The sequence below is a fragment of the Pipistrellus hanaki genome, assembly GCF_964339955.1.
Source record: "Pipistrellus hanaki genome assembly, chromosome: 1".
In the NCBI taxonomy this organism is placed as follows: domain Eukaryota; kingdom Metazoa; phylum Chordata; class Mammalia; order Chiroptera; family Vespertilionidae; genus Pipistrellus; species Pipistrellus hanaki.
The window spans coordinates 25,517,184-25,544,755 of NC_140503.1; the positions used below are offsets into that span (position 1 = coordinate 25,517,184).

A 27,572-nucleotide genomic window follows, 5' to 3' on the forward strand; every position below is an offset into this window, starting at 1 on the left:
GAGAAGTGATTAATATAGAAGTCAGGATAATGGTTACTTTATTATCCATTAAATAATAATGTATAATAATGGGGGAACGAAGGGGTTGTAATTGCAATGAGGCATGTAAGGGCCTCTGAATGAATGGCCAGAAAAATTCCATTTCTTGACCTGGGTGTTGGTTATAAGGGTATTCACCTTATGAAACTTCATTAAGCTATACTTTTTATATTTGATTTCATATCTTTTTTTTTTTAATCCTCAATGGAAAAAAAATAAGAAAAATAAGTAAATAGCCATGGTCAAAGAATAAATCACAATAGGAATAAATTTTCTTAATAAAAATAAAAACATAAAAAGTGCTCAAGTGTTGATCTTATGGATATTTGGCCCAGATCAGGGATCTACAAAATTTTCTGTTTACATACCCAGCCCCACAATCATTTTTTTTTTTTTTTTTTTAGTTACATATAAAGAGTATATATATTAAAGTACACTTTTATTGCGGCATAACTTAAACCTCTGTTAAGATACCCACCATGATAGGGTGCTTGTTGCCCCAAGGTAACTCCAGTGAAGAGAAAGTTTTCTGGAAGCCTTACTCTGCAACCCTCTGCAATCTTTAAATGCGGCTTGCTGAGAAGAGCCTTATTGTCATCCTTCCTCCTCAGAGCCTTTTACTCATGTGAAGGTGGCTCTCATGTTCCCTTCTCTATCTCCTCCAGAGATAGTACCCCAAGTTTATTTAGCAACACCTCAACGAAATGATACCAGTTTCTTGGATGTACTCATTTCTTTCCTCTAGATTTGTTCTACTTTTGCTTAAGGATTAACTGAATTAATGAATAAGTTCAACAGATGTAGTCTGACTAGAACAGAGAAAAACTTGGGCTCCTTGCTACATGGTGTTTCAGAAAGTACACATGATCACAAAAGCTGTTTTTGGAAGTCACAGAACCAATATCCACTCATACTTATTTAGAGTTGGCTAGAAACCCCATAGTTTCCTTATGGGCTGTGTGGTTGGTCCTGGATCATATATTTTATTTGGTGCTTGGGTTTCGTTGTACAAAAGGACAGTGCCGTGTAATTATTTCTCTTGTTAGATTCACTAACTGGTGGTTAAGGTGTTTGTTTTTTCTGTACTTCAACTTTGCATCGTCAGTCTGTCACAGTGAGGCTGTCTCTTTGATCATCATCTTGCTTTCCAAGTAAATAAAGTACATTTTTGGATTATTTTTAGCAAACCTAGGTTCATTTGGGGATTCAGTCTTCCTGCTACTATTCTATCCCACATTAAAAAAATTTTTAAATTAAAAAAAAAAATTTTTTTTCTGTTCTTCCTTGTTCTTTTTTCATTTTATTTTACTTTTTACTATTTTTAGAGTTAAGTACTTTTATTATCAAAGTAATACAAGAACATACATTTTAAATCAAATAATATTACAAAGCTTTTTTTTTAAAAAAAAATGCAAGTTTCTTTTTCTTCCGATAACATAAACATAATATTTTAAGTTTTAAATTTTGTCCATTGTCCATTGGCTTTCTACTACTGAAATTAGCCAGCTTCCCCACGTAAGAATCTTTGATTTCCTATCAGGAGGATATTTACCTAGCAGTTGAACTATGGTGCCAAGAGCCAAGTAGGGGAATAGAACTATGGAACTCATATCTATACACAGATTTTTGTTTAATCCCCATTTCCCCATCTGTGTCTGTTCCCAGTACAAACTCTCTTTCAGTTGGCAACCCCCAGGCTGCTTTTGTGTGGGGAAAGGGTAGTTTCCTGACCATGTGTACTGAGGGAAGGGTGTGATGGTGAAATTGCTCTTTATGTAGGCTTTCAGTTCATCCTGTTTACAGTCCTACCCTTCAACCTGGCTTCAGGGATAGTGAGCACTTCTTATTTTTCTATGTAATCTCTCTATTTTTAAACCTTGGTAATTCATAGTTCAAAAAATATTTGGCGAAGTTCAGCAAGCTAAACATAACATATAAGGGCTAGATGTGGTTCTTGGATTCTAGCTTAGAATGCTTAAAGGACCAAAAGTCTGTAGGGAGATTTCTAATCTAATCTACTGCCTCTTTGATTTAAACAAATATGGAATGAGGCTGAACTAGCTCTCTATGCATGCCAGTTGAACGTAAGATACTAAGGCAGTCTGAAATTGGTTTGCTGTTATATGCTGTGTGGCATAATCAGATGACAAGCAATCAGCATTTATTGAATGCCTGCTGTGTGCTTCACAGTGTATGCCAAATGCTGGGAGAGTGAGATGGAGTTGAAGTCCTGAGTATGAGCCAAAAGAAGGGCATCTTTTTCTTCTTCGCTCTTCTGTTCAGAAAGACTGACAATCCCTGGGGAAATTTTTTTGCTACACAAGCTCCAGAGAGATGAAATTTATTGATTATATAAACAACACTAACAACGATTTGGCTAAGTAATTCTCATCAGGCTTCCTAGTGGGCTGAGAAAATCATTTTGAGATGTAGGATATAAATTCATTGTAAAACTTGTTACTGGCAAGATTAGGCTTGATATTTTAGTTAATGTTACAAAGCAACTCATTTCTAAAAGCCTCTTTAAAAATTAGAGGAGGACTAGTCCTGGGAATTTTACTGTGGCAAAAAAGCCCATCAGAATATGTTTTACATCTCTGCAGCACATAGGAAGAACATCTGTTTTTCTGTGATAATTCTGAAAAGAAAGTAAATAGACCTTCAGTGAAGTATAGAGTCACTGTGGTGTATTGGAAGGAGCATTTGGCATTTGGTTTCATATCCAGTGCTGCCGCTAAGTAGCTGATCCAGTGATCCATTTGAGGCAAATTATGTAACAATAATTGTCTGAGCCTCAGTTTCTTCTATAAAATTGCCTCTGCACCTACCACCCCAAATCATGAGATGATTTTTAAAATATATTTGTTTATTTATTCATTTTAATATATTTTTATTTATTTCAGAGAGGAAGGGAGAAGGGGGAGGAGAGAGAGAGAGAGAAACATCAATGATGAGAAAGAATCCTTGATTGGCTGCCTCCTGCACACCCCATACTGGGGATCAAGCCTACAACCTGGGCAAGTGCCCCAACTGGGAATCGAGCCATGACCTCCTGGTTCATAAGTCAACGCTCAACCACTGAGCCATGCTGGCCAGTCTCATGAGATTATTTAATAGTTTTAGAAGCTTTCTGAAAATTGTGTGCTTTCAAGTGTAAGACATTGTTATTGTTATGTAAAATAAGACCAGCGCCCATTTATGTATATAAAACCCTAATATGCAAATAGATCAAATGGTGGAATAACTGAACAACCTGTCTCTATGATGTGCACTGACCACCAGGGGACATGCACAAAGCATATCAGGTGTCAGCAGCAGGTGGCAGAGCGCAGAACATGGTGGGCATTGGCCATAGCAGGATGGTGGTGCAGGCGAATGGGGCTGTCAGACCAAGGTGGGTTGCCAATTCCTGTCATCTGGGCGAGCCCCTGGTGGTTACTGAAAATTCTTTGCTCCCGTGCACCACAGTTCTGCCCAGTGCTCACACCTGCTGCCGTCACTGGAGCCACTGCTTGCCCCCACTGATGGTGCCAGCCCTAATCACTCCGTGCCGTCAGCACATGGGAGTGGTGGCAGCGGGAGTGGGGCTGCTGACAGACAGGGGACCAGGGCCATGGCAGGAGGGGCCAGGTGGGGCGCGGAGGATGGACCAAGACCTGCCCCTGTGCTCACCACAGCCTTGCAGCCCACAGTTCCTCTTAAGGTGCACGAATTTGTGCACTGGGCCCCTAGTAGAACCATAATTTCCAAAGCATTTTTTCCCTGGTAACTTAAGTATGGACATTAATGGATTTGATAACGTGTGGTGGAGGTGGGTGTCTCTAGAAAATATTCATATTGCCTTCTCCTTCCCATTCTCCTAGTTCTCGTTGGAAAGAGCTTTGGATTTTCATAGATAGTGTTGCTTTCCCTGAGACATGCCTCCACACTATGTATGACCTTACTGTTTATGGAAAGAAGCAGAATGTAATTGAGTTGGTAGGTCTGGATTTAAAATTCCTGATCCATTCATCTTCTATTGTAGTTGGAGATTTTGGAAAAATTATTTAATCTTGCCTAGCTTCTGTTTGTCTTTTTTAATATGTTTTGTGTGTGTGTGTGTGTGTGTGTTTTGTTTTTGTTTTTTTGAGAAAGGGAGAGAGAGAAAGAGAGAGAGAGAGAGAGAGAGAGAGAGAGAGAGAAAGGGAGAGTGGGGGGGGGGAGAACATTGATGTAAGAGAAATATTGATTGGCTGCCTCTCAACCAGGGATAGAGCCAGCAACCTGGGCATGTGCCCTGACCATGAATGGAATTGGCAATCTTTCAGTTCATGGAATGAAACTCAACCAACTGAGCCCCACTGACCAGGGCCAAACTTCTGTTTCTTTTTTTTTTTTTTTTTTTTTTTTTAATATATTTTATTGATTTTTTTTACAGAGAGGAAGAGAGAAGTATAGAGAGTTAGAAACATCGATCAGCTGCCTCTTGCACACCCCCTACTGGGGATGCACCCGCAGCCAAGGTACATGCCTCTGACCGGAATCGAACCCGGGACCGTTCAGTCCGCAGGCCGACGCTCTATCCACTGAGCCAAACCGGTCCCGGCACAAACTTCTGTTTCTTTCTCTGTAAAATAAGAAGGTTAACAATAATAATAGTAATATCTACCTTCTTAGGGATATTGTGAAGGTGCTCATTCAGTGAGTGCTATTTCTATTTTATTGATTTCTCAGAGAGAGAGCAAGAGAGAGAGAGAGCCTGATCTGGGATCCAACCCACCACTTTTTGGTGTATGGAAGGACACTCCAACTAAGTCACTCTGGCCAAGGGGCCCCCCCCCTTTTTTTTTAATAACAATTTTTTCCATCATTATTTATTCCCCTTCTGGTGCTCTCCAAAATGGTCGGTTACATTGTTTTTGCATGAAGGTTGCTTTTGAAAGAGAGGGGAAGTTATATGACAGATTTTTCCCTGAATGGAGGGGCTAGACATGCAGTTTCATTGCCAACTCACTGCAGCTACCCCCACTGCCGGTAGGCTGATAAAGTATGTGGAAATTGCTGTAAATGCATTTTCAGAGGCCTGCCTGTGGGTGCATGCTCTGTCTCCTCCTTTTTCTACACCTGCATTGACTCTTAATGAGTTAGGCCTGGGCACCTGCTTTTTCCCATGTAATTAGAAGAACAACTGGTTTTAATTGGTACAAGTAGTTGGTTGCAAGCACATGTGAAGTACAGATGATGAAAGAAGAACTCAGCCTAATTGATGCAATTAAGCATTGCTGTCTATGGGCACCTTGAGCTTTACTGACAGCACTGCCTGTCCCCATCTGGCTTTTTTTAACTCTTAAGTGGATCATGATCCCCAGGAGTTAGGCACTACTTTTTCTGTCTTGTCAGTACCCTGATTGTACTTCTCTTTATGATTTGAAACTTGGAGACATTAGGATTGTTTACTCAAGCCTTTTGGAATGGCTAAAGGATGTTTAGAAAACTTTGAATGATAGCAAAGAAAAGAAGTAGTCCCTTGACCCTTATAGCTGTACATTCTTTCCTTTAAAAAAAAAAATGTTCTTATTAATTTGAGAGAGAGTAAGAGAGAGCGAGAGCGAGCGAGTGAGAGAGAGAGAGAGAGAAACATCAGTGTGAGAGAGTAACATCGATCAGATGCCTCCCCATATGCACCCTAACCAGGGATTGAACCTGAAACTTAGTTACATGCCCTCCCTGACCTGGAATAGAACCAGAGACCTTTCAGTGCATGGGACGAAACTCAGCCAACTGAGCCATACTGGCCAGAACTATAACTAAAAATACTTTAAAGAAAGAAAGGAAGAAAATGAAACATTCAAAACTGACAGCAGAAAGATTGAGAAAGAGAAACACGGATAATCCACATGTTGGGTGATGGAGCCCATTAATAGAGACTGCATTTTTCCCTGCATGCTTATATCCCATGGTCTAATACATTCATGTCTTTTCATTCATTTATCAAATATTTACTGAAAACCTACTATATGATCAGCACCATTCTATAGGCTTGGAGTACAACAGAAGAACAAAAGAGACATGCCAACATGGAGCTTACATTCTAGAAGGGAAAACAGACAATAAACAATAGATACAATAAGTTATATATATATTTAAAAAGTTAGAAGACCATGGAAAAGAAAAAGTAGAGCAGAATAAGGGGACAGGAAGTGGTATGGGGGGGGGGGGGAATGCAATTTTTTATAGTATATTTAGTATAGGCATTGAGAAGATCACATTTGAGCAAATTTTCAAAGTGGTGAGGGAGTTAGCCATGAATAAATCTGGGGAAGAACATTTCAGGTAAGATCAGTGCAAAGGTTCTAAAGTTGTGCCTGGTGTATATGAGAAAAAACAAGGAAATCAATGTGTTGACGCAGAGTGAGGGAGGGAGGTGAGGGGTTGAAGTCATAGAGGTAAGTGGGCCACAGGGTGTCTAGTCATGGGTTCTTATTGTGAGTGAAATAGAGAGCCTTAGAGAATTCTGAGCAGATGAATGACATGATCCAACTTATTTTAACAGGATCACTGCATCTACTGAGTTGAATATAGATGGTTGGGAACGAGGCTGCCAAGCATAGAAATGAGGAGAACTAGCAAAAGTGTCACATTATATAGTTGTGTGGTGATAGTGGCATGAACTGAGGCAATAGGGGTTATAATCTAGATACACTTTGAAGGAAAAACCATCAGAATTTCCTGATAGATTAGATTGGGGAAGATGGGCAGCAGTGTCCTGTTCTATAGCCCCAAGTGCCATTGAGGACCACTTTGTAGCATGTTGATAAATTGATGTTAGACTAAGGCATCAAAAAAAACTTGTCTAGGTTGCTTTTACCTTTTAAGTTGACAGCATAGTCATTCTTGGAGAACTTTGTTGAAGCAAATTAAATTGACAAAAAGAAAAGTAACAAGTTAGTGAGAAATGAGAGTGGTGTCCTGACCCTTGAGGTGCCTGAGGGACAAGTCTCTGGTTGAATGTTGTGAAAAGAGGAGTGAGTACTGATGTTGGAATCTTATGAGATGGCCCAATTACTTTACTTTCTGAGGTTTTAGAGTAAAGTGATTTATAGCCTTCCCCACCTTCCTATCATCCCTACTGAACCAAAGGAAAGATGGAAATAAGGGAACTTTAGCCTTGACTTATTAAAGAGACCTACAAAGTGGTGCTAACTTGTTTGGTTGAGCTGGCCAAACTGATGCACCAGAGAAATGATCATTGGTTTGTACAAAATTGTACAAGTAAATGACAGCTCAAGGATGAATGTCGCTTTTCCTGGGTGTGTCCTAATTTGTTCATTGCTACCCATTATTAATGATTAGGTCATGGCTTCATTTGGTAACCATGGGTGAGGTTGATCCTCACCAGGCCCCTGACCTATAGTCTAGAGATGACCTTCAGGGGACTATGTAGGTTGTGTAGTTGTTGGGAGAAATAATCTCTGCCTAACTCCTTTCAACTTGATCCATCTAATGATGGGCAGGGTCTGGCTAAGTAATGGAGGAGAGGAGACATCAAGTTCTTACTGATACTACTATTTTTACTTTAGCCATTTCAGAATAAAGAAATCTATCTGAATTACTCAAATCTCCAGAACTGATAAAATTTATTCTCTGAAAATCATTGTGTCTAACTATATAGTAGCAGCTGTAGCCAATCACTTGAAACCTGGAAACCAGAAAAGGAACTATAGAGTTTCAGAACCTTTCTGAAACTCTTTCATTGCTATGATTCTGTGTACATAGCTTTGGTTATCTTAAACAAATGGAAGCAATAATTTTTCCTATAGCTGTTTACACTATCAGTCTCTTGGTCTATTGGCTTCCTCCTCTTTTTCAGACTTTCTAGGTATCAGTTTGGATGGAAAGAAGAGAGAAGACTTCATATTAAAACTAGAGACCCAGTGCACAAATTTGTGCACCAATGGGGTCCCTCGGCTTGGTCTGCAGGATTGGGCTGAAACTGGCTCTCTGACATCCCCTGAGGGGTCCGGGATTGCAAGAGGGCACAGGCCAGGTTGAGGGACCCCACTAGTATATGATCGAGGCTGAGGAGGGATGTGAGAGGTTGGCCAGCCAGGGAGGGACTGCGAGAGGGATCCAGGGTGTGTCTGGCCCATCTTGTTCAGTCCCAATCAGCCAGACCCCAGGTAGCAAACTAACCTGCCGGTTGGAGCACCTGCCCCCTGATGATCAATGCATGTCATAGTGACTGGTCAACTGCCGTCTGTCCCTGGAGGTTGGTGCATGTCATAGCAACTGGTCAACTGCCTGCCCCCCGGTGGTCAGTGCATGTCATAGTAAGCAGTTGAGCAGCCTTAGCATATTATAGAGCTGTTTCTCTCCGGCGTCCAGCACAGAAAAGGAACGAGTCCAGTTCCTGAGTGGAGGAGCTGGGGATTAAGAAATAAAAGAAAGAGAGCAAGATGCAGAAATAGAAGCAAGCTGGGAGCCAGGTGGGACACTGCCACTCTGATGGAGGGACAGGACCCTGAGCCCATGCAGCGCATTTATTTTATACCCCCAAATACCAGGAAGTATCACCAAAATTTAGGATCAGGAGCTTATTTGCATTCTTGAGTAGGCCCTAGCATTCCTGGTGCTTTACTGGATTTATGTATCTAAGCCTGCTACCTCGACACCTGGGCTGATATGAAGGCCAAGCTGATAACACTAATGTGGATCCAAGATGCAGCTCTGCCAGTCGCCTCGGACTCAGCTGACAACAATTTAAAGAAATGCCCATGTGTCTTCCCAGGCGCTGTCTACAGCATATTATGCTTTGATTGGTTGAACAGACAACTGGACACTTAGCATATTAGGCTTTTATTATATAGGATTGCTACCAAGAAGAGAAACCAGATGAGGTCACAGTGCACAAAAGAGTAATAGAAACGGTTTTTTCCATGGTCTGGAATTTTCAAGCATTGATACCCCATTTAAATTCAGGACTTAAAAAGAAAACCAGCCCTGGCTAGTGTGACTCAGTTGGTTGGCTGTTGCCTGGTGCACCAAAAGGTTGCTGGTTCAGTCCCTGGTTGGGGGCATGCAGGAGGCAGTCAATTGACTTTTTACTTTCACATCAATGTTTCTCTCTCCCTCTCCCTTCCTCTCTCAAAGAAGAAAAAAAAGAAAAAAAAGAAAAAAGAAAACCAATCTATAAGATAAAATTTAGCCAAAACTGGTTTGGCTCAGTGGTAGAGCCTCAGTCTGCGGACTGAGAGGTCCCAGGTTTGATTCCGGTCAAGGGCATGTACATTGGTTGCGGGCACATCCCCGGTAGGGGGTGTGCAAGAGGCAGCTGGTCGATGTTTCTCTCTCATCGACGTTTCTAACTCTCTCTCCCTCTCCCTTCCTCTCTATAAAAAAATCAATAATATAATATATTTTTAAAAAGATAAAATTTAGAAAGATTTGGAAATCAGTTATGAACTTTTAACTTCATTCTTATTCAAATCTTTTTAAAACTACCAATATGGTGGGAAGGTAGTAGATTAGGCCTGATAGCCAAATAGACTCTGATTCAAATCCTGGCCCTGCCATTTACTAGCTGTATGACTTGGGAGAAGTCACTTAAATTTTTGAATTACTTAAATTCCTTCTCTTGGAGGCAGTAGGATTAAACAAGAGATTGGTACTAGGTTTAACCTGAAGTTTCTTTGCTAGTGACCCACCCCCATGGGGGTATAGATAGGAGGAGGATGTTGTTAAACATAGAATTCAGAAGAGATTGTGAGCAGGAATGCTATTTGTTGAATCAACCTCATATAGAACAAAATTAGACTTGAAGGAATTCCTTGGTGGTGGTGAGATTCCTGTATTAAGACAACTGTTTTAGATTCCCATGGATCCCTTTTATTTTGAGTAGACTCATGTTACTCTTCCCTCCCCTCACTCCAGCCTAGGAATGCGGGGCACTGAGGCTGTCTAGGGGATTCCGTCGTGGCATCCTACTTTGGTGCTTAACCTTTTCTGATCCTACTTTTCTTCATAAAATCATAATAGCTCTATGTCTAGTCACTCTTTTCCTTTATGGCATATTAGCAAATTTGGTGTTAGGCTGAGATATTAATAGCTTTAAATGTATTATCCATCCTGGGTAATTCAAATATTAGTAATGTCAAATATGTGGTGGGGGTTTAGACAAAGGATATTTTTGTCACCCACCAAGTAGAGTAAGCACCTAGTCCTGCATAAGTTGGCACTGCCAAGGGACAGATCAGTACAGTCTGAGACCTTGATGTTATAAAAAATATACGTATATTTACATGGCAATAAAGAAGAATATCTTCCATGAGGCGAAAGAGGAGTTGTATTAGGATTCCAAAAGCAGAGGACCCCCCTCCCCAGAACCAGAATGTTTCTAGAGAAGTGATGTTTTAGTCATATTCCTTTCAAACACCGAAAAAATACATGTTTGGAATGATATTTGAGCAAGGTGGGGTTGGGAGTGCGATGGTATGGAATGTGGAGTTGAAACTAGACTACTAGGGTATAGTTTCTAGGGTATGCCATGCTCCTGGTAGAGACTAAGAAGGTATTTATTGCTTAGATAAGTGTCTGTGTCTGAATGCATCATATTTGCCAGTTTGCCAGGGTCACAGGTTGGCCTGTGTGTACTGAGCTGTTTGTTGATGGTTGCTCAGAAGTTTGGGTGCATGTATTTTGTGTGACTGTGATGTCCTGACCAGTGAGGTTGAACCTTTGCAATTATCCTAAGTTCATAAATGATGACATACATTTATGGTGCAAGTTCCAGGCCTCCAGTACTTTTCTTAGCCATTGAAGAAAGAAGTTTTGGGGATGGTCTTTAAAGAACAACTTTCTATTGTGGCCTCTTGATTTTAATCCATATGCGATGTCTTTAAGGCCTACACACTCTAACTTCAGATTCTCAAAACTTGGGCTCTGCTTATTATGAAAGTGACCCAAATCTCCTCCCTTTTTCCTTAGTTCTTCCCTTCTATCAGGGAAACAAACAAACAAACAAACAAATAAATAAAAGTATGTATTTTCTTCCATTATTTCCCAGTGGGTTTTTTTATATTTGTTTGTTTTGTTCACTGTCTGTATCATAGAAATTGAGAGCAAATGGACCAGAGATGTTTTTGTGCATTTGAATAATTACATGCTTCTGGTTCTGCTTGTCCCTGGCTCAGCTGCCTAACTGTTCCAGAGCAGTTCAGTCTCATTTTGCTCATGACTGGCTTTTTCTAAGGTAACACTTGGATGCTATCTTGGTATCAAAAAGCTTATGAAATGTTTTAGGTGGATGTAGCTTCATTGACAATGGAATTACAGTGGGTGGGCGTGGGCAATGCTTAAAGGCTAAATAAAGGCTCTCGGTAAGAGCACATATGCTGAGAGATATGTCATCTTCCCTCTTCCCATAGCAACTTTATCTGTAAGATTAAGCTATCTGCTGGTGGAATAGTTAATAAAGAAACTTGACTCTAGTTCAGAGCTGTTTGCCTGCCATTACTGGAACATATATACTTTTCTCTTTTGATTTTTGTTTCCTTCTGTCTTTCCAGGTGGCATTGGTAGAGTGGTCAATGGAGCCTTCATGGTGCTGAAAGGGCATCGGTCTATTGTTAACCAGGTCCGATTTAACCCCCACACCTACATGATCTGCTCTTCTGGTGTAGAGAAGATTATCAAGGTGAGGCAACTTCCCTTTCTGTCCTTTTAAAGAGATTGTTACAATTCACAGTTGGACGAAATGTATGTAGGACCTCATATCTAAACATACTAACAGTCTATCAAAATTCTCAATTATTTATTTATTTTTTTTAATAAATACATTTTTATTGATTTTGTACAGAGAGGAAGGGAGAGAGAGAGTTAGAAACATCAATGAGAGAGAGTCATCAATCAGCTGCCTCTTGCACACCCCCTACTGGGGATATGCCTGCAACCAAGGTACATGCCTTTGACCGGAATCGAACCCGGGACCTTTCAGTCCCCAAGCCGATGCTTTATCCATTGAGCCAAACCTGTTTCGGCAAAATTCTCAATTATTTTGACATTTTACAAAATATTGAAAAATTGATTTTTAAAAAAAATATATTGTATTGATTTTTTACAGAGAGGAAGGGAGAGAGATAGAGAGCTAGAAACGTCGATGAGAGAGAAACATCGACCAGCTGCCTCTTGCACATCCCCTACTAGGGATGTGCCCGCAACCAAGGTACATGCCCTTGACCAGAATCGAACCCGGGACCTTTCAGTCCGCAGACCGACGCTCTACCACTGAGCCAAACCGGTTTCGGCGAAAAATTGATTTTAAAAATATTTAAAACTTACCTCCTTTCAGGACTTTTTTTTTTTTTTTTTTTTTTTTTTTAAGATAAAAAACAATGTATTGTCATTTATTCAAATACTAGAGGCCCAGTGCATGAATTTATACACTAGTGGGATCCCTTGGCCTGGCCAGAAATCGGGCCAGTTGGGGCTGTCCCTAATTGCCCTCCCCTGCAGCCCTGGTCCCCCTCCAACTGCCCTTCCCTGCAGGCCCAATCGCCCCCAACTTCCCTCTGCCGGCCTGGTCACCCCTAACTGCCCTCCCCTGCAGGCTTAATTGCCCCCAACTCCCTCCCTTTGCAGGCATGGTTCCTCCAAACTGCCCTCCCCTGCTGGCCTGATTGCCCTCAACTGCCCTCCCTCGCAGGCCTGTCCCTCCCAACTGTCCTCCCCTGGTGGCCATCTTGTGTCCACATGAGGCAGCCATTTTGTGTGTTGGAGTGATGGTCAATTTGCATATTACTCTTTTATTAGATAGGATTAACTGGTTGATGTTAATTACATAGCTACTTAGTGGTAAAGTAGTATAGAACCCTGTTCTTTGTTCTTCCCAGAGCACTGCCACATTCACCATGCTAGTGGGAAGGCAGCAAGCTGGCAGCCTGATGTTCTGCTAGATTTGATCATCTCAGTAGTCCTTGACTTAGACAGTCATTGAATTGACCTTGTCCCTTGCATTGCTTTCCCTTCTGCTTTGGCCTATGACTAATGTGTTGGCATGCCCTCTCCAGGTCTGTTGACGTCATTCTTTTTCTCAGAGAGCTCTGCTTGGGCATCTCCTTTAGAAGAAAATTTCCTGCATGACTGTACAATCTTGGATGCTTCTGTGCTGAGTCTCCCCAATTACTATTTAGTCAACTGGAATCCTTACCGTAAAGGTCATAGGTTGGAAACTAGCCAAGCTCTCAGAGGAGAAAGAAGAAAATGTTTCTCTGTGAGGTTATCCAGACTAAACTATAGAGCTTACTGCTTCTAGGTTCCAGTAGGATCTCAATCCTATCCCACCAGGAGGCACATTAAGCCATTTGAAACCTTAAGTCAGTTGGTACCCTCAAGCAGCTTTTTGAGTCTGTCTCCTGTCTGTTAAGTGAAAACACTAACCATGAATTGTCACCCAGGAGAGCCTATGATTTACCTGTGCTTATAAATTTACTGTTTTAATAAATGTCACTTTCCTAGTTGCTGTTTCTGAGGTCAGTGGCTCAAAGAAGATCATCCCACCATGCTCTAGTCCACCCTGACACCTGCTTTTCTCTCTCTCAACTTTATTCCACCTTCTCCCTGTTTTGTCTTTCACTGCTGCCTTTCTAGCCCAAAGAAGAATCCCTATTGTCAGGGCCAGCCTTTTCTCACCCATAACAGGTTTTCTGTCCCCCTGAATGCTCACATTTAGCAAAAGAGGGGTCTATTTTGTAATTAAACACAAAGTGGGGCAAATAATATTTTTTTAAGTATCTTTTATTGATTTCAGAGAGAAAGAGAGAAATATAAACATCAGTGATGAGAGAGAATCATTAATTGGCTGCCTTATTGGGGATCATGCTCCTTATTGGGGATCGAGCTCCCAACCTGGGCATGTGCCCTGACCGGGAGACAAACTGTGACTTCCTGGTTCATAGGTCGACGCTCAGTCACTGAGCTACACCAGCAGACTTTTTTTTTTCTCAAAGACCAATATTTATTCACCCCTTATGTGTGATATAACTTTTGTGTGCCATTTGTGCTAGACCCTACAGGGAACACAAAGGAAAGAAAAGTAATGCAAATCCCCTGGGAATTGATGACCTGGTAGGAGAGACAAGAAATAAAGATAATGTGCCCTAGTCAGTTTGGCTAAGTGGATAGAGCGTCAGCTTGCCGACTGAAGGGTCCCAGGTTCGATTCCAGCCAAGGGCACATTGCAGGAGGCAGCCGATCAATGATTCTCATCATTGATGTTTCTATCTCTCTATCCCTCTCCCTTCCTCTCTGAAATCAATAAAGAAATATATTTAAGAAAAAAGAAAGAAAGAAAAGGAAGATAATGGGAAATGCAATAGGTATTTAAGAGACATCAAAAAATGCTGTGGGAGGAGAGCTATTTTTCCCCATATGGAGGAATCTCAGTTTATGTAATATTTGAACTAGATTTTGAAGAATAAAGACTGCAAAAAAAAAAAAAAAAAAAAGAAGAAGAAGAAGAGTAATATTGGAAGAACATTCTAATTGAAGGGGATGGATATTTAATTACTTCATTGAATCAACAAATATTTATTGATCACCTACTGTGTTCCAAGCATTGTGCTTATGAATAAATGCTCAGAAGCAGCAAAGTGTAGGACCGGTTTAGGCCAAAATGATCATGTTTGGCCAAAGTGGAGAGCACAAAAAGGGAGGATTAAGATATAAGGCTGGGAAGGTAGGCTGGAGGTGGGCCAGATTAAAGAATGTGAAGAGCATTTGAATAAGAATTGAACTGTACCCTTTTCATTAGCAGTCTCTTGAGCTAAACTTTACACTGGACTTGAAAAAAGAGAGCTGCTCATCCCTCTTCCTTTTCTCATGCGCCTTGCCCTATGAGGAGGCATGTCTAAGCTATCTTTCATATGTCACAGGAAGTTGTATTTTCATTTTTCACTTTCATTGTAAATAAATAAACAATTTCACAAATGCTTGAAATTTATATTATGGATGATGGAGGACTAAGATAATAGGGACCATCAGTAATTCTTGTGTTCAAAAGTCTCTTTGAGGATGAGTCTGAAACTTTCTGATTGAGGCATTCATCTGCTAAATGAAAGAGAAAGTACCTCATTTATTGGTGTTTTGGTATGAACTGTAGGAATGATTCTTATTTCTACAGCTGAGAAAAGGGACTTTTCTACAGAAGAGAAAGGGACATGCAGTGGGGCTGGGGTTCCTATCTGTTCTACCTGCTCCAGCAGCTCTGCTACAAGTCTCCTGAGGCTAAAAAACTGGCTGTCTATGAGGAGGGCTTTGTTTTGCTCTGAACCTTAGGATTGGGTAATCTGTTACATCTATTCACTGCTTAGATGAGGGAGCTGAGCTTCACCCAAGGTCAGCAGCTAACTAGGAGCTGAGTGAAAACCCACACTCAAGTCTCCTGTTCCATTACTCCAAGCTTAAGGAATGAAAGTTTGCCTCAGCTTAATGTATTCCAGAGTCCAAATAAAAGCTGACTTTCAGTGTTTTGGTTTTCATTCCTTAAGTGAAGACGTAGGGCTCTGGGTAGTAGATTAGTACCTCAAAACTAGCTTTTTGGGTTGTTAGACCAGCATCTTGCTAATAATACTTTGTGCTTCTGTTAACAAATTCTGAGTTTCTGTGAAGTACATATAGATTTAGCTTCATGTTTGACCACATGGTTGGTAACATTTTACCATTTTTTAAACTGGTGAAATGAGATTTGGTCCAGAATATAGTGTAGCACCACAAAACATCCTAAGGGCTTTGCCTCATTTTCCTTTCTAAGCCACTAAACTTCTATTCCCTTGGACATCTGTTCTCAGAGATAATAATTTATAGGTTGAGCCTGTGCTGAAGGCCCTGTTTAAATGTTTCTGAAACATTGAATCTCACAAAGGATTTAAGATTCTTTAGCTAAATCTGTTATTTCCTGCTACTTGTTTTCTACTAACTATATTCTAGTGTTTCTTATAAGTTGGTTCCCCTCCACTTGCTCATTCCTTGAATGCTTGTTAAAAATTCAGAACCCTGGCCCTTGCCGATTTGGCTCAGTGGGTGGAGTGTAGGGCTGTGGAGTGAAGGGTCCTAGGTTCGATTCCGATCAAGGGCACGTGCCTGGGTTGTGGACTTAATCCCCAGTAGGGGATGTGCAGAAGACCGCCAATCAGTGATTCTCTCTTATCATTGATGGTTCTTTCTCTCCCTCTTCCTTCCTCTCTGAAGTCAATAAAAATATGTTTTAAAAAAATTTTCAGAACCCTGACACCTCCCCATGACTTATTGAATCAGAATCTTTAAAGGTGGGTGGGGCTCAGGATTTAATGTTGTAATTATTCTTCAGGTGATTCTCTGAGAACCACTGCATTCAAACTCCCCTGGGTGAGATTATGTAGCTGGAGGGGGGAGAACACCTGAGGAGTTGTAGGCAGGGCACAAGCTGAGGAGGAATGAATCTGAGTTGGGAATTGGTAGAGAGCTAACCTGCAAGGTTTCCTCAGCCCCTCTTGAAATGGGGATCCTCCAAAGAAGCACTGCCAACCAGGACTTCAAGTAAAGCATGGAGGGAACAGGCTCCAGTAAATTTATGGAGGCAAATTTGACTTTGGATAGCTTTGGTGAAATGAAGCCATTGTCTTAACAGAGCATAGGGAATGAGGAGCCACTGTTTTCTGGGTTGGGTGCCATCTAAAGATAGACACCAGCCTGTCAGACGAGAAAATCGCCTAGAATTTTATCTGAGTTGCCATGGCTACTAGCCGATCTAACCAAGCTTCTTTGTGTTGCTCTGTGGACCAGTCTGGCAGTCAGGTGAAGCTACTCGTCTTCATTTGCAGTGACAGCTTAATTACCTTGAACTTGATTTTTGCATAATTTATTCAACTTGTTAAGTTGGGCCTTTGCATTTAGACAGACCTGAGTTTGAATCCTAGGTTAGCCACATTTTAGCTATGAATCCATGTTTCTGACCATGGAATGGAGGGATGTTAAGGGATGAGGCTGCAGTCTTGGGGTGAGGGGTGCCCTCTCTATTCCTGCAGTAACAGAAGAGTTGAGGAGCAAGCCAGCAACTCCCTGGGTTAAGAGAACCCAGTTTCCTGGGTAACTAATGTCTGCATGTCCAAGAGGGAAGTGCAATGTAGGCAGTTGGCTATTCTCATCAAGCTCCAGAAGCAATTCCCATTAGTTAAAAATAGAAATGTTGCAGTTGGAGAGAAGTGGAGTTAGAGGCTAAATTATTAACTGTCACAGAGGACTGACTGCTGGATCTGTTTCGCTTCAGCAAAGAGGTGCCTCTCTCTGTGCACAGCTTCAGTCTTCTGAGTTTTAAACACATTGGCCAATCTTAAATCCTCGTGTATCCTCTGAGATTATGAGGGGAGTATTATAATTTGCATTCTACTAATAGAGGAAGTGAAAGGGGCAGATGTATTTTGGGGGAGATGGTGGGTGATTATCGTGGGCCTAGAGACAGGATTTAGGACTCCTGATTAATGCTGTGGCCTAGACAAGGCTTTTCCCCATATCTGATGTTAGAAGCCTCAGTTTTCATATGTGCCCCAATATAATCCAGTCTGATAAAGACTATTTTTAAAGTTGGTTGGCAAATCCTGGCTAAATGACAGGAAGGGTCTGGGAAAGCTCTGCCTTGGTGTTCTCTATGGCCACCAGGTTTAGAATACTTGCCAATCAGCCCTCCTTGGTCTTGTTTTCACCCTCTGTGCAGATCTGGAGCCCGTACAAGCAGCCAGGATGTACAGGAGACCTGGACGGTCGGATTGAGGATGACTCCCGCTGCCTCTACACCCACGAAGAGTACATCAGCCTCGTGCTGAACAGTGGGAGTGGCCTGTCGCACGACTATGCCAACCAGTCTGTGCAGGAGGACCCCCGGATGATGGCCTTCTTTGACTCGCTGGTGCGCCGTGAGATCGAAGGCTGGAGCTCTGACTCCGACAGCGACCTGAGCGAGAGCACCATCCTCCAGCTGCACGCAGGGGTCAGCGAGCGCTCGGGCTATACGGACTCCGAGTCCTCGGCCTCGCTGCCCCGGTCCCCGCCGCCCACAGTGGACGAGTCCGCAGACGGCGCCTTCCACCTGGGGCCCCTGCGGGTCACCGCCTCCAACACAGTGGCCGCAACTCCTCCGCCTCCCGCTTGCGAGGACGCAACCTCCCGCCAGCAGCGCCTGTCGTCCCTGCGGCGATACCAGGACAAACGCCTCCTGGCGCTCTCCAATGAGTCGGACTCTGAAGAAAATGCCTGTGAGGTTGAACTCGACACGGATCTCTTCCCCCGGCCTCGGTCTCCCAGCCCCGAAGATGAGTCCAGCAGCTCCAGCAGCTCTAGCAGCTCCGAGGACGAGGAGGAACTGAACGAACGCCGAACGTCCACCCGGCAGCGGAATGCCATGCGGCGCCGACAAAAGGCACCCCGAGAAGAGAAGCCCACTGCGCCGCCCAAGCCCGCCAACACCTACATTGGAGAAGACAACTATGATTATCCCCAGATCAAAGTGGATGACCTCTCCTCCTCCCCCACCTCCTCTCCGGACCGGAGCACTTCTGCTCTGGAGATGCAGCCAGGCCGGGCATCACCAACTTCAGACATTGAGTCAGTTGAGCGCAAGATTTATAAAGCTTACAAGTGGCTCCGCTACTCCTATATCTCCTACTCAAATAAGGACGGAGAGAGCTCCCTGGTGTCTGGGGAAGCCGACGAAGGGAGAGCGGGAACCAGTCATAAGGACAGCCCGGGCCCTTCCTCCAGTAAGGAAACCTGTCTAAACACCTTGGCGGCCCAAAGGAACCAGGACCTACCCCCTGAAGGCCACAGCAAGGATGCTTTAAAAGAAGGGACTTCTGCTAAAAATCCCAGCATTGTCCCAGGCCATGAGCACAGTGGCCACTCTTGGGCAGAGGCACCAGAGGACACCGCTCAGGACACTAACAATGGTGGCTCCATAGAACACTCTTTTGAAACCAAGAAGCTCAATGGAAAGGCTCTGAGCAAGGCCCTGAGCAGCCGGGCCGAGGAGCCGTCCTCTCCTCCTGTCCCCAAGGCATCTGGCTCTACTCTCAACAGTGAGTCCGGCAACTGTCCCAGGACCCAATCCGACGACAGTGAAGAGAGAAGCCTCGAAACCATCTGTGCCAACCACAATAATGGACGCTTGCACCCTCGCCCCCCTCACCCTCACAACAATGGACAGAACTTTGGGGAGCTGGAAGCAGTGGCCTGCTCTTCTCCAGGACATTCAGACACTGAGCACAATTTGTCCCTGACAGGAGGTCTCCTACACAAAGATTGTTGTGGGTCTGAAGTGGCCTGTGAGACCCCCAGTGCTGGAATGAGAGAGGACCCCCCTGACCCCCCAGGCATAGACAGCAGCAGGGCTGTTCATGGCCATGGTGGCCTCAAAAGGCACCGAGTCGAATTGGAAGATACAGATTCAGAGAATTCCTCTTCAGAGAAGAAACTAAAAACATGATAAATACAAAGGGAAAACAAAAAGCTACAAAAAGGAGCTTTACAAAAAAATTTTTAATCCTGTTTAGTGAATACAGAGGAAAGGAAAAAAAAGTATTAAAGGCACATAAAACCAGGGCCTGAATTTTGTGTCTGATGCTGCTCCCTTCTATTCAACAATGGGTCTGATGTTTAGTTGTGCATTGGCTTGTGCTGTGCTAAGAAAGGGGGGAAATCCAAGTGACTCCTTTCTAGTCAAACTTGAGCCTAGTGTACCTGTGCAGATTAGATTCCGTCAAAGTAAACCCTTGTTGAGACATTTGATTTGTTCTTGTGTGTGTGTGTACACTGGTACGCGTGAACTCATTGTTTCAGACTTGTCCTTAGTTCTCCATCAGAAAAGGATCTATGGATCTGTGTTTTTTGCCATCTCACTTTGTTTACATGCCATAGGTGTTCTGGTCTTAATGATGAGTACCTGCTAAGTCAGGTTGTGCTACCAGTAAGTAGTGGATTTGTGCTGAAAGACTAGGAAGGAGAGTAGAGACAGGCCTTCAGCCCATTGGCTGTGCTGGAAAGGAAAGCATGGTTCCTTTTTAAAGAAATCTTCCATGTTTTCTCTCAGTAGCACTTCTACATTGAGCATTTAACATAGACGTACTAAAAGTGAAGCATTTTTAATGCCAATAAGAGGTTAGCACTTAAGATGGGATTCAAGAGAACATAGATCTCTGATAAATTTCACTGATGACAAATTGAGTGATGCTGCAACACATACTACATGGAGGCCATACAACATAACTAGTTGTGGGTGACACTTTAATCAGTTAGATACTTAGTTCTAAGAGACACTCAGAATGCCCGCAGACACTTCCTTAGCCCCATGGGATGGTGTCTAGGCATATTGAAAGAAGGGGGAAAGATAGCTCTCAAGAACTTTGTGCTCAACCTACTAAAGTGGGTGTTATATGTGTGTTAAAAAGTGTAGTAAAGAGCAGAGCGTGGTACTCTATTAATTTAACTCAACCCAAAATGATTGATGAGAATTGGTGGGCCTAGCATCTTCCCCCAGGCTTGCAATTAACAGAGACTGTGGTGTTCTGACTAGATCTTGCAGAGCAGTGGACGTCTTGAAGTAACAGATTCTTATTACGTAGGTCTGTTAGGAGGCAGAGTGTGTAGAGAGAGGAGTCACTGGTTTAAGACTCCTGGCTCCTAGAAGGGACTCTGTTGCATTGAGGTACATACAGGTCCAGAGGGGGAAAGACCAAGAGATTTTCAGCGTCGCAGTGGTAGTTACAGTCACTTGGTTATCAATGAAGAGTTGTGCAAGACAGGAAGGACTAAGGATGACCAGATATCTTGTCATCGAAGTCATGAAAAGGCAGGAGAATAGTGGCAAGAAATGAGGAAGAGAGAGAGGAGAACACAATCACTTTCTTGGGCACAAAGGTGCTAGACAACGAGGAGCCCAGGCGGCATTGGGTGTGGGCAGGAGCCAATGTGTGACTGGTGTGGCCTCACTGTCCTTTTAGAGGAGGACCTGTTCTACTGGAACTGGGACCAAGGGGAGACAACCTATGCAGGACGGAGACTCGGATGGATTAGGCACTGGGGGAAGAGGGTTATTTATAAATAGAAGGTTGTTGGTTAAGCCAAAAGGAGATAGCTTGCTAAGCTGTGTGAAAGGAGAGATGTGCCTCGTCTGTGTGATGTGACTTGGGCGTGAAAACTGTCTTAGGAGACGGAGCTGAAGGAGTGTGAGTAGCAGTGGGGATGCTTACAATTTAACATTTGTAATCTCACTGGGGGAATAAAAATGGTTCTGTAACCATTAGAATTGCTTTGGATTTGTAATCAAAATGGTTTTATGATTTGTCTTTTGACTATTCACAGATAATTGTAAATTCTGGTTTTATAAGCCCAAGTCATTTTACATTTGCTTTTCCAAAATTTATTAAATTGGAATTTTTTAATCCTTTATATACTAAAAAAGATATAATCATTCAGTGTGTGTTTCTCTTCCCCTTCCTAGTCAGCATACCTAATGTTTTTGTTTTATTTAATCAGCAGGTATCCAATCAGTAGGCATCCTTTTCTGACTTCTCTGATAATTCACATATATTCCTGGAGAATAAAGAAGTTGTTCAAGTTCCCTTGCGAACTAGCCACTTAGTTACTGTTCCCAAATGCAGAATTTAGTATTTTCATGTTAAAAAGCCTTCATCTCATTTGGGTACGCAAAAGAGAGGTCAAAGTTTATCCTGGTTCAACTTTAGTATTCAAAAGAGATCCTTTTTTAGTAAGGATGCCATTCATCCTTGAGAGAGACTCTTCCCAGCACCCCAGGGTCAGCATGCCAGGAGATAGATAGGCCCTCAGGATATCCACAGGAGCAGGAGAGATGCTTGTCTCTGTGGCCACTCCCCTCTCATTTCTAGAAATCTGTCTGTGATTGTGGTCCTGGAAACCTGGCTGGAACCACTTCCAAGATCACTTTGCCCAAACCCCTATAGTATAGAGGCTCCAACGTGGGAGGCACATTTAATCTCCAGATTCTTCCAGGAGAGGTCTTTTTACCAGCAGGACTGTGGCACTCATTAGATCAAGAGCTATTCAAAAGTGCCTCGTGTCTTTTTCTGCATCCTACACATAAAATTTTAAGTTGGCTGGTCCAGATATATAAAACCATTTCTCTCCACTTTATTTTCCACCTGGTTTTGTGATTCCTGTGTCGGTAGGACAGCAGGTAAATGAGGCAAATGAAGGTTGCTACTGTGCTTGGTTTTCTAAGCCGGAATCCCCTGCTTGTCAAGGTGCCTTCTTGTGCTGAAGCCTTACCTTCTCACAAGCCCACCTCTCCCAGCAGCGCTAACTCTTCTCCTGTGTATATGCAAATAAACCTATTGTTCACTTCTCATGGCTTCCTCTTCTCTTCCAGGGGAGACTAGGTTTCTTAGACACCCGTCTTCTTACATTTCTTTTCTGGTTTAATTCTTGCCTAGTTGGAAACTTGATTCAAAACTACACTGAAGCCCTGACCGGTTTGGATCAGTGGATAGAACGTCAGCCTATGGACTGAAGGGTCCCAGATTCGATTCTGGTCAAGGGCATGTACCTTGGTTGCGGGCACATCCCAGTAAGGGGTGTGCAAAAGGCAGCTGATTGATGTTTCTCTCTCATCAATGTTTCTAACTCTATCCCTCTCCCTTTTAGTAAAAAATCAATAAATATATTGATTTTTTAAATATATATATTTAAAATATATATATATTTTTTAATTTTTTTTTAACTACACTGAAGACCAGAAGAACTGGCCAGTGGTCACTTCTAGGTACTGGGACAAATGCCACACCTGCACAACAAAATGTAGGATACACAGAGGTATCTATTTGGTCTGGAAACATTATTAGTTGGAACTGAGCAAGTGAGGCAGTAAAGCAACATTATAAACAGCCCCCAAAGAAATGTTTTCTGATGTTTCCAAATATCAGATTGCTTTTCCTGCCCTGTCTCAGGCATGCACTACAAACTTGTTTTCTTAAAAGAAAAACAAAAGGCCTTATACATTCTGCCTCTAAAACTGCCTCCAGTTAACTGAAAAATCTTGCCAGCCAAAACTCTTGTGAGGAAAATAGACCTTCCAATGAAAGACTGTCTTCCCTTAGGACCTGAGCAAGACACTGTGCCAGGGATGAACCACTAGGTGAATAGGGCTCGTGAGTCCAGACCTGCCCACAGCAGCAGGAAAATGGACAAGGTGTGCGGTTCTCAGAAGAGAGATTTTGGTCTCAGTGCTTGTTTGTCCTTGAGTACTCATCCGAGAATGAAATAATGTGAATTCAAGTGCTTGGAAGTGTTTTTGAATTTCTTTAAAAGACAGTGCTTTCCACATGCAACAGAAGAAAAGTGTATGAAAGAAAATCTGAGCCATCTGTACCCTCATTACATTTTACTGTTAGTACAAAGGTGATCAGATGCTTCTGAAAATGGAGGTTTAGCGGCAAAGATAAACATCACTGGCCCAGCACTAACATGGCCGGGAACAAGCAGGAGGAGCTGCTCGCTTTTCTTCACACAACAGGTTTTACAGGAGCCGAGCAGCAGGGCCCTGCAGTGCTGATCTGTAAGACAGTCACAGTAAAGAAATGGGATGTCTAGCATTTCAAATGACTGAAGTTGGGAAATGACTTCTTTCTGGAGCCCAATGCCATGAGCTAATGGGATATTCCAGTTAAAGTACAGAATGCTAGCTTACAAGTCTCCCTCTATTCAGCTTTGTTAGTCACCCCAACAACACCAGAGAAAGTCGATAGAACACTGAGGAATCTGGGTGCTGACCCAGGATCCTTAGGCAGGAGAGTCGTTCTTGTGGTCTAGGGAAGACATTTATTTGTAGGGAAGGGGATTAGGAAGACTGCAGTGGAAGAAATGAAGTATCAGGTGACTTCAACAGCTTTCCAGATCCACAGAACTAGCATTGAACAGGACAGGAACCAGCGACTGAAACACTTAGTCATTAAGATTGTTTAAAATTGCCAAAACTGGTTTGGCTCAGTGGATGGAGCATCGGTCTGCGGACTCAAGGGTCCCAGGTTCGATTCCGGTCAAGGGCACGTACATTGGTTGAGGGCACATCCCCGGTGAGGGGTGTGCAGGAGGTGGCTGGTCGATGTATCTCTCTCATCGATGTTTCTAGTTCTCTATCCCTCTCCCTTCATCTCTGTGAAAAATCAATAAAATATATTTAAAAAAAAAAAAAAAAAAAAAAGATTGTTCAAAATCTCCAAGTAAAAGTCTTCATTTACAAAAATGAGCATTAGTAAAAATGCAGGATTGGTTTGGGAGCAGCTCTCTTTTTTAGAATGCATAAATTCCATGCAATGATTATCACCAGCACACTTAAATCAACTGTATACCTAAAACAGGTGAGTGTGTGATTATTGGTGATTGGCGTAGGCTTTCATAGGGAAACAAGCATCCTCCAACTTGACTTCCCAGACAGGTTAGCGATGCTACTCGGGGCCAACCCCCACCACCTTTTTCACACATTTTCTCTATGCCTCAGAGTCAGTGTTTGGTTTTTTGTTTTTGTTTGTTTGTTTTAACATTTCTAGTCTGTCCAAGACCTTTCCTTAAATTGTTAAGCCTAACTCAAATTCTTGAAAACTGAAATACAGAGGTCCCTCTCAAGTCTGAAATCTGATCCCCCCGCCCCCCCCCCATCCCATGAATTCTCAAGTTGGGGATGGTGAGGATGGCACCAGGTGTTAGGTGCTAGACTGGTGGGATCATACTGGACCCGGGTTCAGCAACCTCAGTACTTGAGTTTTGGCTAGAAAAGAATTCAGAGCTAAGACTCAAACTATAAGTTTGGAAAATCACAGAAGTACAAGTAATTTGTAGAAGAAATGGGCTTTGGAAACAAGGAAGGGCCCTTGGAGCTTGGGAATGAGGAAGTTAATGGTAACGTCTGAGGGGATGACAATGGGGAAGGGACAGGCACGCAAGAGGGAGAGTATCCTGGGTCCTCTGTCCTAAGGCTGTTAAGGATGAAGATTTTAGGGAGGTCCCAGGGGAAGATCTCAGTAGAATATTCAGCAGCTTTCCAGCTGGATTCTTTTAGGGTTGGAGTTTCTACTCATTGATTGGTCAGCACCAGGGCAGGGGGTTATTCAATGCAGCTGATCCTGCCATCAGCCTTAGCGTCACTTGTCTGGTTTTGCTTCTTTTCTGGGCAAGGAGTTGAAATCCAACTGAGGCCTAGATGTTATCTCTAGGGAGGAATGGTCAGGGGATCCAAACCTTGTGACCATCGATATGCTAGGGGAGGAAAGGTCTCCCCGGAGGCAAGGTCCCACCCTACAATTGTCCTTTGCTAGGCACCTATGGCTTTCTGCCCTGATGACCTGTACCTGGCCCATCGTCCTTGCTCTGCCCATGTCAGTCTAAGCGCCTACCAGAACCAGTGGGTGAGCCAGGATTTCTGACAAGAATATAACTGCTTAGAGCCTCATCTGTAAAATGAGGAAAGAATGCCTGTCTTGGCATATTGTTGGAGGATTAAGTGAGCATATAGTTAGCTTGGACCAGTGCCTTGTATACAGAAAGCACTAGCATTTGCTTCACTAGCATATCTTTTCTGGTCTCATTGCTTGTTGATAGCAGCATGCACATCATATAATCGGAAGGCTTTTTTGGATGGGGTCTGCCAAGGAATATAGAAAGTGAGTCCAGAGAAAGAATTTAGTTTATTAGTCTGAAACCATAGGGAAAAAGTAATGTGTCCCCATTAAGGTGGACTTGACTAAAGCTGAGTTTGGAACCTTGGACACCACCTCCAACTTGGGGAACCAACTGTCTATAAAGACGGAGAGCTGGGAGCTTTAAAAAAAAAAAAGAAGAAGAAGAAGAAGAAAAAGCCAGGTCTGGCTGACAGAGGCCTCCAGATCCTTGCTTAGGCAGCAAGTCTGTGGCGGGTAGGGGAGGAGTGGCAGAGTAAACTGAAGTCTTAATATGGTGGTGCTGGAGATGACCCAGACCTCAGGAGCTGGGACAGCAAACTTCTCTCTGGCCTTCTGAGCTGAAATTCCCCCATGTGGCGCTGGGCCAGCCCTAGAGAATCAGGAGGGTTGCAAGCCATGGGAATGCTGTGTGTTTGTGCTAAAGAAAGGTTTTGACCAGAGTTTTCCATGCAGGATTGTTTTGTGTGTGTGTGTGTGTGTGTGTGTGTGTGTGTGTGTGAAATATTTTGCAACATTGGGCTCAGCCAAGGGGAAAAGGGGTCAGAGTTCAGTCCCATCCTACTAAACCCTCAGGACAGATCTGGATTAGAGATCCTTTGGCCCGTTTGTGGCATGTGGAGAGGGCAGGCAGAGAAATGAGAGGAAGGTTTTGAATTGCTGATGGAAAAGAGGCAATGGAATTATACTTGGGAGAACAAGCTTTTCAAATAAAACACATCTGCCAGGAGAGAAGCCAGAGCAAGGGTGGGGGAGACTGGGAGGTCATAGATGAGTTCAGGCCTAAATTAGCATTTTGACCTTATCCTGAAGGAGGTGGGGTGGTTAGCAACCCAGTCCAGTCCAGCCCTTGGTTTAGGGATTGAGAGCCCAAGGCCAGAGAATGGCTTGGCCTGGCTCCTAAGGCTAGTGCTCTCCCCACATCTTGCTCTTTCTAGATGTGGTTCTTTAATTAGGGGGGTTGCTTACCTTGATCTACCCACCCTCACTCAGCCTGGCTCCAGTGGGTTCCTGCTTACAATATGCAGCTGTAGCAAGGCACTGAAAATGGCCCAGAAGGAGGCAGGGCTAACAGGAAAAAGCTTTATGCAAAGGAAAAAACGGGGCCAGCTGAGCTTGGGCTGCCCTCAGAAAATCAACACAAGGGCCCAAAACGCAGACTAACATGTGCCTTGTCCCTTCCTGTATCTTTCAGCAACTCGAACCCCTCCTGGGTTGCTGAATGCCATCCTGGTGTTTCAGCACCAGGAGGTGTCAATAAATCCCCATCCTTCGAATGCCTTTCAGAGAGGAGCAATCAACACGTTGGGAAAAGAGAAAAAAAATAAAAGGCCCAGATTTGGGGGAGAGGGAGCGAGGGGCAGGGAACTGAGGTCCTTAGGTTTTAGGGAGGTGGGGGCTCAATGGTGGAAGACCTTTTAAGTTGTAAGCACCGAAGGATCTGAAGAGGAAAGATCAAGTTTTGAGTGGAATCCGCCAAGTTGCAGGCTCGGGAAACTGGTTCAAAGCGCTGTGCTCTTTTTGGCTGTCGGGCCCTGGTAAGTAATATCTTTTTCCTAAACTAGCTGTGAGAAACAGCTTACAGCTCAGATCCCTTTATCATTATCTCAGCTTTCAACTTCCCTGCCCAAAGGAAACTCCCGGCACTTTGTTCCTCAAGCAGCTGCCTGGGTTGGAATTCGTGAGCAAGGGCTGCCAAGCTTAGCCTTCCTGGGGAAGGCTGGTCAGTGCCAACGTGACAGCCTTGGGCCCAGCCCCAGAAGGTAGAACAGCTGGCGGAGACTGGCCCATTCCAGGTCTGGCTGACCGGAGGGGCAAGGGTTGGCT

General features: G+C 43.3%; 1 protein-coding gene across 4 annotated transcripts in view; it reads left to right on the plus strand.

The window, feature by feature from the left end:
* Window positions 1–22,421, plus strand: part of DCAF5 (DDB1 and CUL4 associated factor 5) — a 100,690-nt gene extending 78,269 nt beyond the window's left edge. For all 4 annotated transcript variants that reach the window (XM_084866387.1, XM_084866386.1, XM_084866388.1 and 1 more), the window contains 2 exons: window positions 11,583–11,710; window positions 17,762–22,421. In XM_084866387.1, the coding sequence (XP_084722513.1) occupies window positions 11,583–11,710; window positions 17,762–19,525 (1,892 nt within the window). In that variant the 3' untranslated portion in view covers window positions 19,526–22,421. The remainder of the gene's footprint in view (window positions 1–11,582; window positions 11,711–17,761) is intronic.
* Window positions 22,422–27,572: the final 5,151 nt, after the last annotated feature.